General features: G+C 44.4%; 1 protein-coding gene across 1 annotated transcript in view; it reads right to left on the minus strand.

Moving 5' to 3' along the window:
- Positions 1–17466, minus strand: part of LOC118381343 (collagen alpha-1(XI) chain-like) — a 215317-nt gene that overhangs the window by 65112 nt on the left and 132739 nt on the right. Inside the window, exons 28-37 of the mRNA XM_052475964.1 lie at positions 16123–16167; positions 12332–12493; positions 12173–12226; positions 5191–5244; positions 3516–3560; positions 3347–3400; positions 2463–2507; positions 2013–2066; positions 1412–1519; positions 1125–1232 (exon numbers count right to left, since the gene is read on the minus strand). Coding sequence (XP_052331924.1) covers positions 1125–1232; positions 1412–1519; positions 2013–2066; positions 2463–2507; positions 3347–3400; positions 3516–3560; positions 5191–5244; positions 12173–12226; positions 12332–12493; positions 16123–16167 — 729 coding nt within the window. The remainder of the gene's footprint in view (positions 1–1124; positions 1233–1411; positions 1520–2012; positions 2067–2462; positions 2508–3346; positions 3401–3515; positions 3561–5190; positions 5245–12172; positions 12227–12331; positions 12494–16122; positions 16168–17466) is intronic.

Genomic DNA, 17466 nt, shown 5'->3' on the forward strand with positions numbered 1-17466 from the left:
CTCCACCTACTCCACTTACTCCACCTACTCCACCTACTTCACCTACTCCACCTACTCCACCTACTTCACCTACTCCACCTACTCCACCTACTCCACCTACTCCACTTACTCCACCTACTCCACCTACTCCACCTACTCCACCTACTTCACCTACTCCACCTACTCCACCTACTCCACCTACTCCACCTACTTCACCTACTTCACCTACTTCACCTACTCCACCTACTCCACCTACTTCACCTACTCCACCTACTCCACCTACTCCACCTACTTCACCTACTTCACCTACTTCATCTACTACACCTACTCCACCTACTTCACCTACGTCACCTACTTCACCTACTCCACCTACTCCACCTACTCCACCTACTTCACCTACTCCACCTACTCCACCTACTTCACCTACTCCACCTACTCCACCTACTTCACCTACTCCACCTACTCCACCTACTTCACCTACTCCACCTACTCCACCTACTTCACCTACTCCACCTACTCCACCTACTTCACCTACTCCACCTACTCCACCTACTTCACCTACTCCACCTACTCCACCTACTCCACCTACTTCACCTACTCCACCTACTCCACCTACTTCACCTACTCCACCTACTCACCTACTCCACCTACTCCACCTACTCCACCTACTTCACCTACTCCACCTACTCCACCTACTTCACCTACTCCACCTACTCCACCTACTTCACCTACTCCACCTACTTCACCTACTTCACCTACTCCACCTACTCCACCTACTCCACCTACTTCACCTACTTCACCTACTCCACCTACTCCACCTACTCCACCATTGGCAATCTGAATGTCAAATCTAATCGTTATCATCTTCAATGAGCGTATTTTAAAAGAGCATCTTGGAAAATAACCTGTTGCTATTTTCATGAAATCTATTCTCAAGATTTTTGGAAATTAGCGTACATTGGTTAGATATGTGCCATGAGGGTTTTCATGACAAGAGTAAGTGTTGTTGTTGTTCATTGTTCCTATTCTGACATTTCAATGGACAAAAAGCCCAGTTGTGATTGTGTTTTCAACCCCCCCATTTTCTTCATAAAATGCTCTGGCCCGGGTGAGACCATTGTCGAGTCATAGGGGAGTTTGTTTACCTTTCCTCCTTCTTTCCCAGCAGATCCAGGTAAACCTTGCTCTCCGGGGGGTCCAGGGGAACCAGGGTGTCCTCTCTCTCCGATGCCGCCGGTCTCTCCCGTTGGTCCCTGTCAGACAGACACAACACCAGATTTACATACTGTGTCACATGTTTATGCTTATTAGATTACAGTAAACTAGTAATTCAAAGGTTTTCAAGTAAATGTTTTACATCATTTAGTGTGTGAATGATTACAGGTTAATGTCCTGATAAACATGTTTAGTGTGTAGTAGTGTGTGGGCCTACCTGAGGTCCTACAACCCCTCCAGGCCCAGGTGGGCCAGTCTTTCCCTGGAAACCTGTCTCTCCTCTCTGCCCAGGGTGACCAGGCATTCCGTCTTTACCAGGGGGCCCCTGAGGGAGATGAGATGGACAGGTTGAGTTAATAGGGACCACATTGCTGAAGTAGAATGACACTGTAATGCATACTGTAGTACCATCAGCTATTTTAAAGGAGAGGTAAGGGCCCATAGGTAAGGGCCCTTAGATTCTGGGAATGGTACATAGGTTAGGGCCCTTAGGTCCTGGGAATGGTACATAGGTTAGGGCCCTTAGGTCCTGGGAAGGGTACATAGGTTAGGGCCCTTAGGTCCTGGGAAGGGTACATAGGTTAGGGCCCTTAGGTTCTGGGAAGGGTACTTACGTTTGGGCCCTTAGGTTCTGGGAAGTGTACATAGGTTAGGGCCCTTAGGTTCTGGGAAGGGTACATAGGTTAGGGCCCTTAGGTTCTGGGAAGGTTACATAGGTTAGGGCCCTTAGGTTCTGGGAAGGGTACTTAAGTTAGGGCCCTTAGGTCCTGGGAAGGGTACATAGGTTAGGGCCCTTAGGTCCTGGGAAGGGTACTTACGTTTGGGCCCTTAGGACCTGGGAAGCCGACTGGCCCCTGGGGTCCTTGAGGTCCCTGTGATAAAAGAAGAAAAAATGAACATCCTTAATCCTCAACCTCCTCCCAATGGCCTCCAAACTAAAACCATCCTTTATCCTCACACCTCATCCCAATGGCCTCCAAACTAAAATCATCCTTTATCCTCACACCTCCTCCCAATGGCCTCCAAACTAAAATCATCCTTTATCCTCACACCTCATCCCAATGGCCTCCAAACTAAAATCATCCTTTATCCTCACACCTCCTCCCAATGGCCTCCAAACTAAAATCATCCTTTATCCTCACACCTCCTCCCAATGGCCTCCAAACTAAAACCAATCTTAATCCTCAACCTCCTCCCAATGGGCTCCAAACTAAAAAATCTCTGCAGATTCTTTGCAATAGAACAGAATACATATATTTAGTACTCACTCTCTCTCCTGGTCCACCGGGAGGTCCGTCGTTGCCTGATGTTCCCTGTGGAGCAGACAAACACAGTCAGATATAGGCTGGAGAGATGGGTGGGAATCTTCGGCATTGTCCTTGACTGCTTCAGGTCATATCTTTGTGGCAGATGTTCCTCAGTGAGCACGGGTGGTTCTGTATCACCCCAAATACTATTTTCACTATTGTGTCCCTCAGGGCTCAGTTCTGGGGCCCATCACCCCCTGTATATCCTTCCTCTTGGTGACATCATCCACAATCATAGCATTCCGTTTCGCTGCTATGCGGATGACACAGAGCTCTATGTGCAAATGAGACCCAGTGACCAAGCTAGCGTAGCTACTCTTCACAAGTGAAGAGATGACCATTCCAGAGTCTAGGTTGAAAACTAAAGGAGACCGGGCATTTTCCATTAGGGCCATTAGACTGTGGAATGGTCTGCCAGAGATCAGGCTTGCAGACCCAGTGCCTCTTATTAAATCCCTGCTGATCATATACTTTTAGAAAGATTATTTTAATGTAAGATTTTATCTTTTTTTATTCATTTCTCCTTCTTATTGTTTTTCTTTCTTTGTTAGTACTTTTATATAATTGTATTATTTTATGATGTGATGCACTTTCTTACTAGTATTGAAAAGCGCTACACAAATAAAGTTATTAGTATTATTATTATTATTATTATTATAATATTGTAAAGTAGGCCCGGGTCAAATCATGTTAAATACTTTCAAACATCTGAGCTGCACTTGATGTAATTTGCCATGTAGTCATAGAACCAAATGTGGCTAGAAGATGTTTCTGGATGGGTCATCATCCTGGTTAGGTGACACTTCTTCGTCTTCTACCCGACTTAGAGACGGATATAAACTGACCTTAGCACCTGGTTTTCCAGTTGGTCCTCTGGCACCTCTTCCACCACGGGGACCCTAGATTACAGGAACACAGAGATGACCAATCATCATCATAGCAACTCAGAGATGGTGTTGTGTTAGAAGAGAGAGAATAGACTGCGGATCGACTGATGAGTTTCCAGGTTCTTACCGTTGGGCCACGTTGTCCTCTGGGTCCAGATTTACCTGCGATACCCTGAAAAACACCACACAACCACACAAACATCTTTATTCGTGAGACCTGGGGGTCTCAAACAAACAATCAAACATGATATAATATAAGAGAAATAGAAAGGATACATTGACTATATATATTGACTGATAAACATGAGGTAAACAGTAATTACAGATGAATCTATACACACAGTTAAGATCATTCAAACACACTATAGCTCCCTCAGACAGACGGACTGCTCTGTGGACGAATGAGATAAAACAATCTGCAACATCTTTTAGAGAAATAAATCTGAAAATCAGGGCACGTGGTGAGTTGACATATACCCACATTACCCAGAGTTACTTAAAGTTGACAGCGTGACCTGCCTGTCAGCTCTGGCATATCGGCTCCTGATGTGTCTAGGGTTAATGTCCCAAATGGCACTCTATTCCCTATTTAGTGCACTAGGTCCCCATAGATCCCTGGTGTAAAGTAGTGCACTAAATAGGGAACAGGGTACCATTTGGGATGTAGACCTAAGTGTCTGTCTACTTCTCACTCCTCACCGTTTGTCTGTCTGTCTGTTTGAGAGGAAAGGAGCCTCTTTTACCAATTCCCTCTCCCCCTTCTTACCCCCCCCTCTCCTCCCCTCTCCTCCTCTATTCTCCTCTCTCCTCCCCTCTCCTCCTCCTCTCTCCTCCCCTCTCCTCTCCTCCTCTATTCTCCTCTCTCCCTCCCCTCTCCTCCTCCTCTCTCCTCCCCTCTCCTCCTCTATTCTCCTCTCTCCCTCCCCTCTCCTCCCTCCTCTCATCCTCTCTTCTCTCTCCCTCCCCTCTCCTCCCTCCTCTCATCCTCTCTTCTCCTCTCTCCCTCCCCTCTCCTCTCTCCTCTCATCCTCTCTTCTCTCTCCCTCCCCTCTCCTCCCCTCTCCTCCTCTATTCTCCTCTCTCCCTCCCCTCTCCTCCCCTCTCCTCCTCTCTTCTCCTCTCTCCCTCCCCTCTCCTCCCTCCTCTCATCCTCTCTTCTCTCTCCCTCCCCTCTCCTCTCTCCTCTCCTCCTCTCTTCTCCTCTCTCCCTCCCCTCTCCTCTCTCCTCTCATCCTCTCTTCACTGGACTCCTGCTGGGCAGTGCTAGACTTCGATGTTCCACTCCACTTCCCCTACTATTGAGTTGTACTGACTTGATGATTTACTTTGGCAGTAGTTCTTGAATTGACTTGTCCTACTTTACTTTGGCAGTAGTTCTTCTTGACTCTACTTGTCCTACTTTACTTTGGCAGTAGTTCTTCTTGACCCTACTTGTCCTACTTTACTTTGGCAACAGGTCTTCTTGATTCTACCTGTGGTACTTTACTTTGACAGTAGCCCTTCTTGAATCTACTTGGAGGTTAAGGAATGTAGTTCCACAAGAGTATTTCAGACTGGTGTCATAGAGGTGTCCTGGCTAAATTCCCAATCTGACCCTCAAACCATCACGGTCACCTAATCATCCCCAGTTTACAATTGGCTCATTCATCCCCCTCCTCTCCCCTGTAACTATTCCCTAGGTCGTTGCAGCAAATGAGAATGTGTTCTCAGTCAACTTACCTGGTAAAATAACGGATCAATAAATACTTAAAAGAGGGTGAAGAGACATGTTACGAGACATGGAATGATCTAAAGAGCCTCACCCTTCCTCCTTTCTCTCCGTTGGAGCCGAGGAATCCAGGGAAGCCACTGGAGCCCTGTGAACGGAGAGGTGGTTTGAGAACAGAAGGAACTATACAGGGATGGTTAGAGAGATGAAGAAGAGAAATGGATAGAGAGATGAAGAAGAGAGAGGAATGGAGAGATGAAGAGAGATGGATAGAGAGATGAAGAAGAGAGATGGATAGAGAGATGAAGAAGAGAGAGGAATGGAGAGATGAAGAGAGATGGATAGAGAGATGAAGAAGAGAGATGGATAGAGAGATGAAGAAGAGAGAGGAATGGAGAGATGAAGAAGAGAGAGGAATGGAGAGATGAAGAAGAGAGAGGAATGGAGAGATGAAGAAGAGAGAGGAATGGAGAGATGAAGAAGAGAGAGGAATGGAGAGATGAAGAAGAGAGATGGATAGAGAAATGAAGAAGAGAGATGGATAGAGAGAGGAAGAAGAGAGACGGACAGAGAGAGGAAGAGCGGACAGGAATAGATACTACATTCCAAGTGACCTCTGTCCAATCTAATCAAGCCTCACACAGAATAGAAAGGGACACAGGGCTAAAAGAGTCTCGCTGAAAAAGCTAAGAGGCGCTAGCTAGTTAGCACACAGTTAGAAACAAAGACATATGAGAGAAAGACGAGGTTGATCCTGTTTGATACACATCAGCCGTTTAGCTGTTGCCACATTGACGGCCATCACAATACCAGTCCAATAAACGACCCGGCAAAGTGCTCCCTTTGGCATGATAATTACCATGTTGACTAAAGAATGAAAACCATAGGAGTTTACCAATGTGGTATCCCTTCAAGTAGCATTGAAAATACAGATACATTAAGAAAAATAGTTATACCCTGACCACTATATGATTCAATCATTGCACTAACACGGCTCGTGCGAGCCAACCAGCATCTGCGTTGCCAAGGACTAAAATAGAAGTCAGTTCTATTTGTGACGCAGATCACGCTGCAAGTCCTGCCTCTCCCACCTCCTCATTGGTTCATAGAAGCAGGTACCCACGTGCCATCTCCTCATTGGTTATACCCACGTGGGTGACTGAAAGACGAACGAGGTTGGTGTCAGTAAATGCACCTATTTTATGAAAGTTGCCAATCGCAATATAAAGTCAAGAGGAGAAAAAGCCTGGAAGGAGGAGAGATGACTAGAACCGATTTGGTTTACTGTTTTATGTGTGGATTAATTGTCGGAGTAGAGGACCTGGTGCATTTCAGGTGAAATAATAACTCAATGTTTATATCCCAGGACAAAGTAGCAAGCAACAGCAAGCTAGCTAAATACCCATGCATGTTTAATGCTTTTCGACCTGTCCCCAAATTAATATAATTAGTTCAGAGTTTGTTAAGATATTTCATCCTGCGTGTTATGATTGCGTTTGGTGTGGGGGGACAATACACCCGGTTTGGGTTCCGTGTTGTAGTGGATGTGCTTCATAGCACATAGACATGCTCTCTCATACAGTGAATACATCTGTCTACCTGTGTATGTGTGTGTTACGAATCCCGCCGAAGATGGTGCCTCTTCCTGTTCGCTCAGCGGTCGTCGTCGCCGGCCTACTAGCTGCCATCGATTCCCTGTCCTTTTGTTTCTGTTAGTTGGGTCTAATTGGTTACACCTGTTTTGTTTGTAGACTATTTAAGGGCACGAGGCCCGCTGGTTATTGTGCGGGCTTGTTCTCTGTTTAATTGGTGTTGGTTCATTAGTGTGATCTCTATTTTTCCGGACAGTTTTAGTCCTGTTTATTTGGACGGGTTGTTTCATGCGCCCTCGTGTTTGGCATGTTTGTTTTTCCCGCTGTCATTGGAATAAAAGATCCACGTTCGGAATTACCTGCTCTCTGCGCTTGACTCCTCCTCCCACCATTCATAGAAGTCATAACAGTGTGACTGTGCTATTTGTGAGGGCAGTGACTGTGCTATTTGTGAGGGCAGTGACTGTGCTATTTGTGAGGGCAGTGACTGTGCTATTTGTGAGGGCAGTGACTGTGCTATTTGTGAGGACAGTGACTGTGCTATTTGTGAGGGCAGTGACTGTGCTATTTGTGAGGGCAGTGACTGTGCTATTTGTGAGGACAGTGACTGTGCTATTTGTGAGGACAGTGACTGCTAATTGTGAGGATAGTGACTGTGCTATTTGTGAGGACAGTGACTGCTAATTGTGAGGACAGTGACTGTGCTATTTGTGAGGACAGTGACTGTGCTATTTGTGAGGACAGTGACTGTGCTATTTGTGAGGACAGTGACTGCTAATTGTGAGGACAGTGACTGCTAATTGTGAGGACAGTGACTGTGCTATTTGTGAGGACAGTGACTGCTAATTGTGAGGACAGTGACTGTGCTATTTGTGAGGACAGTGACCGTGCTATTTGTGAGGACAGTGACTGTGCTATTTGTGAGGACAGTGACTGTGCTATTTGTGAGGACAGTGACTGTGCTATTTGTGAGGACAGTGACTGCTAATTGTGAGGACAGTGACTGTGCTATTTGTGAGGACAGTGACTGTGCTATTTGTGAGGACAGTGACTGTGCTATTTGTGAGGACAGTGACTGCTAATTGTGAGGACAGTGACTGCTAATTGTGAGGACAGTGACTGTGCTATTTGTGAGGACAGTGACTGCTAATTGTGAGGACAGTGACTGTGCTATTTGTGAGGACAGTGACCGTGCTATTTGTGAGGACAGTGACTGTGCTATTTGTGAGGACAGTGACTGTGCTATTTGTGAGGACAGTGACTGTGCTATTTGTGAGGACAGTGACTGCTAATTGTGAGGACAGTGACGGCTAATTGTGAGGACAGTGACTGTGCTATTTGTGAGGACAGTGACTGCTAATTGTGAGGACAGTGACTGTGCTATTTGTGAGGACAGTGACTGTGCTATTTGTGAGGACAGTGACTGTGCTATTTGTGAGGACAGTGACTGTGCTATTTGTGAGGACAGTGACTGTGCTATTTGTGAGGACAGTGACTGTGCTATTTGTGAGGACAGTGACTGTGCTATTTGTGAGGACAGTGACTGTGCTATTTGTGAGGACAGTGACCGTGCTATTTGTGAGGACAGTGAATGTGCTATTTGTGAGGACAGTGACTGTGCTATTTGTGAGAACAGTGACTGTGCTAATTGTGAGGACAGTGACTGTGCTATTTGTGAGGACAGTGACTGTGCTATTTGTGAGGACAGTGACTGTGCTATTTGTGAGGACAGCATTAAGAAAAACAATGGCGACAGCTAGGAAGGGAGAAGGATCTCTTTGGCTTAATTATTTTTTATCACATCGTTGCAAGTTCTGCTAAACTAAACATTGAGAAAAGGGGAGAAGAGGAGGAGAAGAGAGGGGAGGAGGGGGAGAGGGGAGAAGAATAGGAGAGGAGAGGAGAGGAGAGGAGAGGAGAGGAGAGGAGAGGAGAGGAGAGGAGAGGAGAGGAGAGGAGGAGGAGGAGGAGGAGAAGGAGAGGGGATAAGAGGAGGAGATGAGGGGAGAAGAGGAGGAGGGGAGGGGAGAAGAGGAGAGGAAGGATAAGAGAAGAAAGGAGAGCTGGAAAAGGCAGGAGAGAAGGAGAGGAGGAGAGGAGAGGAGAAGAGGAAAAGATAGCAGCCAAGTTTGATTTGCACTCCACTTACAAGACAGACAAAGCGATTGCCAATAGCTTGGGGAATTAACACTGGGAGAAAGCTGTTAACAGAGACTGCCAGAGCCACGCAGCAAGAAAAAGAACCCTCAGTCACTTGTTCACAGAGGGAAGAAAAGGGAGAGGTTGAATCAACTCCAAACCTCGGCGAATTACCTTTTCATACACTATGAACACTTCTAAATGGAGATGTTTTCTTTATTTCCTAATCAGGGACTGGTTTCTGAACAACTCTGTTTAGTCAAACATTCCCCCGGGGCATAGTGACTGAATCACTCTGTTTAGTCAAACATTCCCCCGGGGCATAGTGACTGAATCACTCTGTTTAGTCAAACATTCCCCCGGGGCATAGTGACTGAATCACTCTGTTTATTCAAACATTCCTCCGGGGCATAGTGACTGAATCACTCTGTTTAGTCAAACATTCCTCCGGGGCATAGTGACTGAATCACTCTGTTTAGTCAAACATTCCTCCGGGGCATAGTGACTGAATCACTCTGTTTAGTCAAACATTCCTCCGGGGCATAGTGACTGAATCACTCTGTTTAGTCAAACATTCCTCCGGGGCATAGTGACTGAATCACTCTGTTTAGTCAAACATTCCTCCGGGGCATAGTGACTGAATCACTCTGTTTAGTCAAACATTCCTCCGGGGCATAGTGACTGAATCACTCTGTTTAGTCAAACATTCCCCCGGGGCATAGTGACTGAATCACTCTGTTTAGTCAAACATTCCCCCGGGCCATAGTGACTGAATCACTCTGTTTAGTCAAACATTCCCCCGGGGCATAGTGACTGAATCACTCTGTTTAGTCAAACATTCCCCCGGGGCATAGTGACTGAATCACTCTGTTTAGTCAAACATTCCCCCGGGGCATAGTGACTGAATCACTCTGTTTAGTCAAACATTCCTCCGGGGCATAGTGACTGAATTACTCTGTTTAATCAAACATTCCCCCGGGGCATAGTGACTGAATCACTCTGTTTAGTCAAACATTCCTCCGGGGCATAGTGACTGAATCACTCTGTTTAGTCAAACATTCCCCCGGGGCATAGTGACTGAATCACTCTGTTTAGTCAAACATTCCCCCGGGGCATAGTGACTGAATCACTCTGTTTAGTCAAACATTCCTCCGGGGCATAGTGACTGAATCACTCTGTTTAGTCAAACATTCCTCCGGGGCATAGTGACTGAATCACTCTGTTTAGTCAAACATTCCTCCGGGGCATAGTGACTGAATCACTCTGTTTAGTCAAACATTCCTCCGGGGCATAGTGACTGAATCACTCTGTTTAGTCAAACATTCCTCCGGGGCATAGTGACTGAATCACTCTGTTTAGTCAAACATTCCTCCGGGGCATAGTGACTGAATCACTCTGTTTAGTCAAACATTCCTCCGGGGCATAGTGACTGAATCACTCTGTTTGGTCAAACATTCCTCCGGGGCATAGTGACTGAATCACTCTGTTTAGTCAAACATTCCTCCGGGGCATAGTGACTGAATCACTCTGTTTCGTCAAACATTCCTCCGGGGCATAGTGACTGAATCACTCTGTTTAGTCAAACATTCCTCCGGGGCATAGTGACTGAATCACTCTGTTTCGTCAAACATTCCTCCGGGGCATAGTGACTGAATCACTCTGTTTCGTCAAACATTCCTCCGGGGCATAGTGACTGAATCACTCTGTTTAGTCAAACATTCCTCCGGGGCATAGTGACTGAATCACTCTGTTTGGTCAAACATTCCTCCGGGGCATAGTGACTGAATCACTCTGTTTCGTCAAACATTCCTCCGGGGCATAGTGACTGAATCACTCTGTTTCGTCAAACATTCCTCCGGGGCATAGTGACTGAATCACTCTGTTTGGTCAAACATTCCTCCGGGGCATAGTGACTGAATCACTCTGTTTAGTCAAACATTCCTCCGGGGCATAGTGACTGAATCACTCTGTTTAGTCAAACATTCCCCCGGGGCATAGTGACTGAATCACTCTGTTTAGTCAAACATTCCCCCGGGGCATAGTGACTGAATCACTCTGTTTAGTCAAACATTCCCCCGGGGCATAGTGACTGAATCACTCTGTTTAGTCAAACATTCCTCTGTTCCACTGACATAGTGTCTGTCCCAAAGTGACAGGGGTGTCTGTCCCAAAGTGACAGGGGTGTCTGTCCCAAAGTGACAGGGGTGTCTGTCCCAAAGTGACAGGGGTGTCTGTCCCAAAGTGACAGGGGTGTCTGTCCTAAAGTGACAAGGGTGTCTGTCCCAAGTGACAGGGGTGTCTGTCCCAAAGTGACAGGGGTGTCTGTCCCAAAGTGACAGGGGTGTCTGTCCCAAAGTGACAGGGGTGTCTGTCCCAAGTGACAGGGGTGTCTGTCCCAAAGTGACAAGGGTGTCTGTCCCAAGTGACAGGGGTGTCTGTCCTAAAGTGGAACCCTATTCACTTGATAGTGCACTAATTTTAACCAGGGCCCAAAAGGCTGGGTTGGGTCATAAATACAGGAAGGAGTATGGACAGGTGATGACATCAGCAGATGCCTCATTGGATAACTCAGGATGAGTGGAAGATGGGTAGGAGGAAGAGTCAGCAATATAAACACACAGACACACACACACACACACACACATTCACTCACTCAGTTACTTACACACACACACACACACACACACACACACACACACACGCACGCACACACACACACACACACACACACACACACACACACACACACACACACACACACACACACACACACACACACACACACACACACACACACACACACACACACACACACACACACACGCATTCACTCACTCAATTACTTACACACACACACACAAATTCACTCACTCAATTACTTACACACACACACACACACACACACACACACACACACACACACACACACACACACACACACACACACACACACACACACACACACACACACACACACACACACACACACACACACACACACACACATTCACTCACTCAGTTACTTACACACACACACACACACACACACACACACACACACACACACACACACACACACACACACACACACACACACACACACACACACACACACTCACTCAATTACTACACACACACACACACACACACACACACACACACACACACACACACACATTCACTCACTCAATTACTTACACACACACACACATTCACTCACTCAATTACTTACACACACACACACACACATTCAATCACTCAATTACTTACACACACACACACACACACACACACACACCCACTCATACATATACCAGCACACACACACACCCTGTTTTCACATACCTTAGGTCCTTGTCTTCCTGGGTAACCGGGTAACCCGGGGACACCAAGTTTACCCTAAACAACAACAACAAAGACAATACAGGTTCTTAAAAACAGATCAAGATAGAGAGGATAGTGGTAGTGGTAGGGTTAGGGTTAGTGGTAGTGAGGTGTCAGTACCTTCTCTCCAGCCGACCCGATGGGGCCAACCTCTCCGTTGGGGCCAGAACGACCTTTGGGGCCTTCAGGGCCATCTTCACCTCTGGTTCCGAGGACACCGAGCTCTCCCTTGTCTCCCTTGATGCCCATGTCACCCTTGAAACCTGGAAAACCATCCTCTCCCTGAAAAAACACAGGAAATAGAAATACATGCATTTTTTTCACTGAGCAGTGGGTTGTCTTGGACTATTATAGAATATCACCGTCATATTAACAGTGGCAAATTACCTTTAATAATTTTAAACGTTTTTTAAAAAAGCAAACTCTTTTAAATTTTTTTTTTTTAGATGAGCAGCCAGGCATTAGATATATATGCTGTAAACTTGGGGTGATAAATTGCGACATCTAGTGGTAAGCATGGTGAATTGCAGAGTTCCAGAATATTGTGATCTCCTGACATTATCCGGTCAGACCTGAGAATGCAGTTGGCTTGTGTTTCTCATCAACCCTTAACAACCCTCGTACAGAATATGGTGCAGACCGCAATTCGGGGCGTTTCTTAATTTTTGTGTTCCCTGATATTGAGGAAATGCCCATTGATCAGTTACGGTGTTATAAGCCTGATGTTTTCTCGACACAGATGACTTGTTTATATGGCAGGTTAGGAGACTGATGTTAAGGTGAGGAAAAGGGTTAGGCTTAGCTTCAATGCTACAGTTGTCAACAACTGTCGTCCCCGCCGACGCGAAAGAACCAACCGGCCTCCTGAGTGGCGCAGCGGTCTAAGGCATCGCAGTGATAGAGGCGTCACTACGTACCTACTGGGACTAAGCAGTGGTTAGAGTGTAGGGACGGCAGGTAGCCTAGTGGTTAGAGTGTCGGGGGGGGGGGCAGGAAGGCTAGTGGTTAGAGTGTAGGGGGGGGCAGGTAGGCTAGTGGTTAGAGTGTAGGGACGGCAGGTAGCCTAGTGGTTAGAGTGTAGGGACGGCAGGTAGCCTAGTGGTTAGAGTGTAGGGGGGGGGGGCAGGTAGCCTAGTGGTTAGAGTGTAGGGACGGCAGGTAGCCTAGTGGTTAGAGTGTAGGGACGGCAGGTAGCCTAGTGGTTAGAGTGTAGGGGGGCAGGTAGCCTAGTGGTTAGAGTGTAGGGACGGCAGGTAGCCTATAGGTTAGAGTGTAGGGGCGGCAGGTAGCCTAGTGGTTAGAGTGTAGGGAGGGGGGGGCAGGTAGCCTAGTTCCTAGACCAGTTAACACACTGTTCCTAGACCAGTTACCCCACTGTTCCTAGACCAGTTAACCCACTGTTCCTAGACCAGTTAACCCACTGTTCCTAGACCAGTTAACCCACTGTTCCTAGACCAGTTACCCCACTGTTCCCAGACCAGTTAACCCACTGTTCCTAGACCAGTTAACCCACTGTTCCTCTGAACAAGGCAGTTAACCCACTATTCCTAGACCAGTTAACCCACTGTTCCTAGACCAGTTAACACACTGTTCCTAGACCAGTTACCCCACTGTTCCTAGACCAGTTAACCCACTGTTCCTAGACCAGTTAACACTGTTCCTCTGAACAAGGCAGTTAACCCACTGTTCCTAGACCAGTTAACCCACTGTTCCTAGACCAGTTAACCCCACTGTTCCTCTGAACAAGGCAGTTAACCCACTGTTCCTAGACCAGTTAACCCACTGTTCCTAGACCAGTTAACACACTGTTCCTAGACCAGTTAACCCACTGATCCACTGTTCCTAGACCAGTTAACCCACTGTTCCTAGACCAGTTAACCCACTGTTCCTCTGAACAAGGCAGTTAACCCACTGTTCCTAGACCAGTTAACACACTGTTCCTAGACCAGTTAACACACTGTTCCTCTGAACAAGGCAGTTAACCCACTGTTCCTAGACCAGTTAACCCACTGTTCCTCTGAACAAGGCAGTTAACCCACTGTTCCTAGACCAGTTACCCCACTGTTCCTAGACCAGTTAACCTACTGTTCCTAGACCAGTTAACCCACTGTTCTTCTGAACAAAGCAGTTAACCCACTGTTCCTAGACCAGTTAACACACTGTTCCTAGACCAGTTAACACACTGTTCCTCTGAACAAGGCAGTTAACCCACTGTTCCTAGACCAGTTAACCCACTGATCCACTGTTCCTAGACCAGTTAACCCCCTGTTCCTAGACCAGTTAACCCACTGTTCCTAGACCAGTTAACCCCCTGTTCCTAGACCAGTTAACCCACTGTTCCTAGACCAGTTAACCCCCTGTTCCTAGACCAGTTAACCCACTGTTCCTAGACCAGTTAACCCACTGTTCCTAGACCAGTTAACCCACTGTTCCTAGACAAGTTAACCCACTGTTCCTAGACCAGTTACCCCACTGTTCTCAGACCAGTTAACCCACTGTTCCTAGACCAGTTAACCCACTGTTCCTCTGAACAAGGCAGTTAACCCACTGTTCCTAGACCAGTTAACCCACTGTTCCTAGACCAGTTAACACACTGTTCCTAGACCAGTTAACCCACTGTTCCTAGACCAGTTAACCCACTGTTCCTCTGAACAAGGCAGTTAACCCACTGTTCCTAGACCAGTTAACCCACTGTTCCTAGACCAGTTAACACTGTTCCTCCGAACAAGGCAGTTAACCCACTGTTCCTAGACCAGTTAACCCACTGTTCCTAGACCAGTTAACCCCACTGTTCCTCTGAACAAGGCAGTTAACCCACTGTTCCTAGACCAGTTAACACACTGTTCCTAGACCAGTTAACCCACTGTTCCTAGACCAGTTAACCCACTGTTCCTCTGAACAAGGCAGTTAACCCACTGTTCCTAGACCAGTTAACCCACTGTTCCTAGACCAGTTAACACTGTTCCTCCGAACAAGGCAGTTAACCCACTGTTCCTAGACCAGTTAACCCACTGTTCCTAGACCAGTTAACCCCACTGTTCCTCTGAACAAGGCAGTTAACCCACTGTTCCTAGACCAGTTAACACACTGTTCCTAGACCAGTTAACCCACTGATCCACTGTTCCTAGACCAGTTAACCCCCTGTTCCTAGACCAGTTAACCCACTGTTCCTAGACCAGTTACCCCACTGTTCCTAGACCAGTTAACCCACTGTTCCTGTTAGGACGTCAATGAAAATAAGAATTTGTTCTTTAACGGACATGACTAGTAACAAAGTAAATAATGATGACAAGAGAGGAAAACCAAACTGGAGACATTAGATAGATTAACAAGCTGGAACGTTTAGAGCAGCTGGGAACTACAATGGCAGCCAATCAAACACATTCTCCTTCATTCCAGCTGAACGTTCTACACCCCATTACTACCCAAATGAGCTGAAGCCTTTCAAGTCTGATAGACATTTAAGGGGTTTTCAGATCTGCCTGCTAAAAAGGCTTGACAAAAAAATTAGTGTGGAATGACAAATATGAGACATGTCTTTTGTCCCAAAATGGCACACTATGCACTACATTTGACCAGAGCCACGTGGGTAGTAGTGCACTATATCGGGAATATGGTGCCATTTTGGGACGCACATATGATGAAGGTAGAAGTAGATATTTCCCGTCTGACCACTGATTCAGGGCCAGATATTAGCTTATCCCCAGTGGGTTAACTGGTCTAGGAACAGTGTGTTAACTGGTCTAGGAACAGTGGGTTAACTGGTCCCCATAATGGTTTAGGTTATGATTGAATGTTGGGTAATCCGATCCTCGATCTGTGGTTGACAACCACTTCTACCTCCAACACAAATATGAGGCGGCCATTTTGTAAATGTCCGCCATGCTAAAGAAGACACTGGCGTTGTTTACCTTTTCTCCTCCACCGCCTTTAAGACCTCTGACGCCCTCAGCACCCTGTAGGAGGGAGCAGAGGATCAAAGACGACTCAACACTACATGAGATGTAACAATGTTTAACACATATATACTATAAGAATGTTTCATATATATACTATAAGAATGTTTAATAGATATAAACTATAAGAATATTTAATAGATATAATCTATAAGAATGTAGATATATACTATAAGAATGTATAATAGATATAAACTATAAGAATGTATAATATATATATACTATAAGAATGTAGATATATACTATAAGAATGTAGATATAAACTATAAGAATGTATAATAGATATATACTATAAGAATGTAGATATATACTATAAGAATGTAGATATATACTATAAGAATGTATAATATATATATACTATAAGAATGTATAATAGATATATACTATAAGAATGTAGATATATACCATAAGAATGTTTAACACATATATACTATAAGAATGTTTCATATATATATATACTGTAAGAATGTATAATAGATATATACTATAAGAATGTATAATAGATATATACTATAAGAATGTATAATAGATATATACTATAAGAATATTTAATAGATATATACTATAAGAATGTATAATAGATATATACTATAAGAATATTTAATAGATATATACTATAAGAATATTTAATAGATATATACTATAAGAATGTATAATAGATATATACCATAAGAATATTTAATAGATATATACTATAAGAATGTATAATAGATATATACTATAAGAATATTTAATAGATATATACTATAAGAATGTATAATAGATATATACTATAAGAATATTTAATAGATATATACTATAAGAATATTTAATAGATATATACTATAAGAATGTATAATAGATATATACTATAAGAATGTATAATAGATATATACTATAAGAATATTTAATAGATATATACTATAAGAATATTTAATAGATATATACTATAAGAATATTTAATAGATATATACTATAAGAATGTAGATATATACTATAAGAATGTATAATAGATATATACTATAAGAATGTATAATAGATATATACTATAAGAATGTATAATAGATATATACTATAAGAATGTATAATAGATATATACTATAAGAATGTATAATAGATATATACTATAAGAATGTATAATAGATATATACTATAAGAATGTATAATAGATATATACTATAAGAATGTATAATAGATATATACTATAAGAATGTATAATAGATATATACTATAAGAATGTATAATAGATATATACTATAATAATATTTAATAGATATATACTATAAGAATGTATAATAGATATATACTATAATAATATTT

The sequence above is a fragment of the Oncorhynchus keta genome, chromosome 23, assembly GCF_023373465.1.
Source record: "Oncorhynchus keta strain PuntledgeMale-10-30-2019 chromosome 23, Oket_V2, whole genome shotgun sequence".
Lineage (NCBI taxonomy): Eukaryota > Metazoa > Chordata > Actinopteri > Salmoniformes > Salmonidae > Oncorhynchus > Oncorhynchus keta.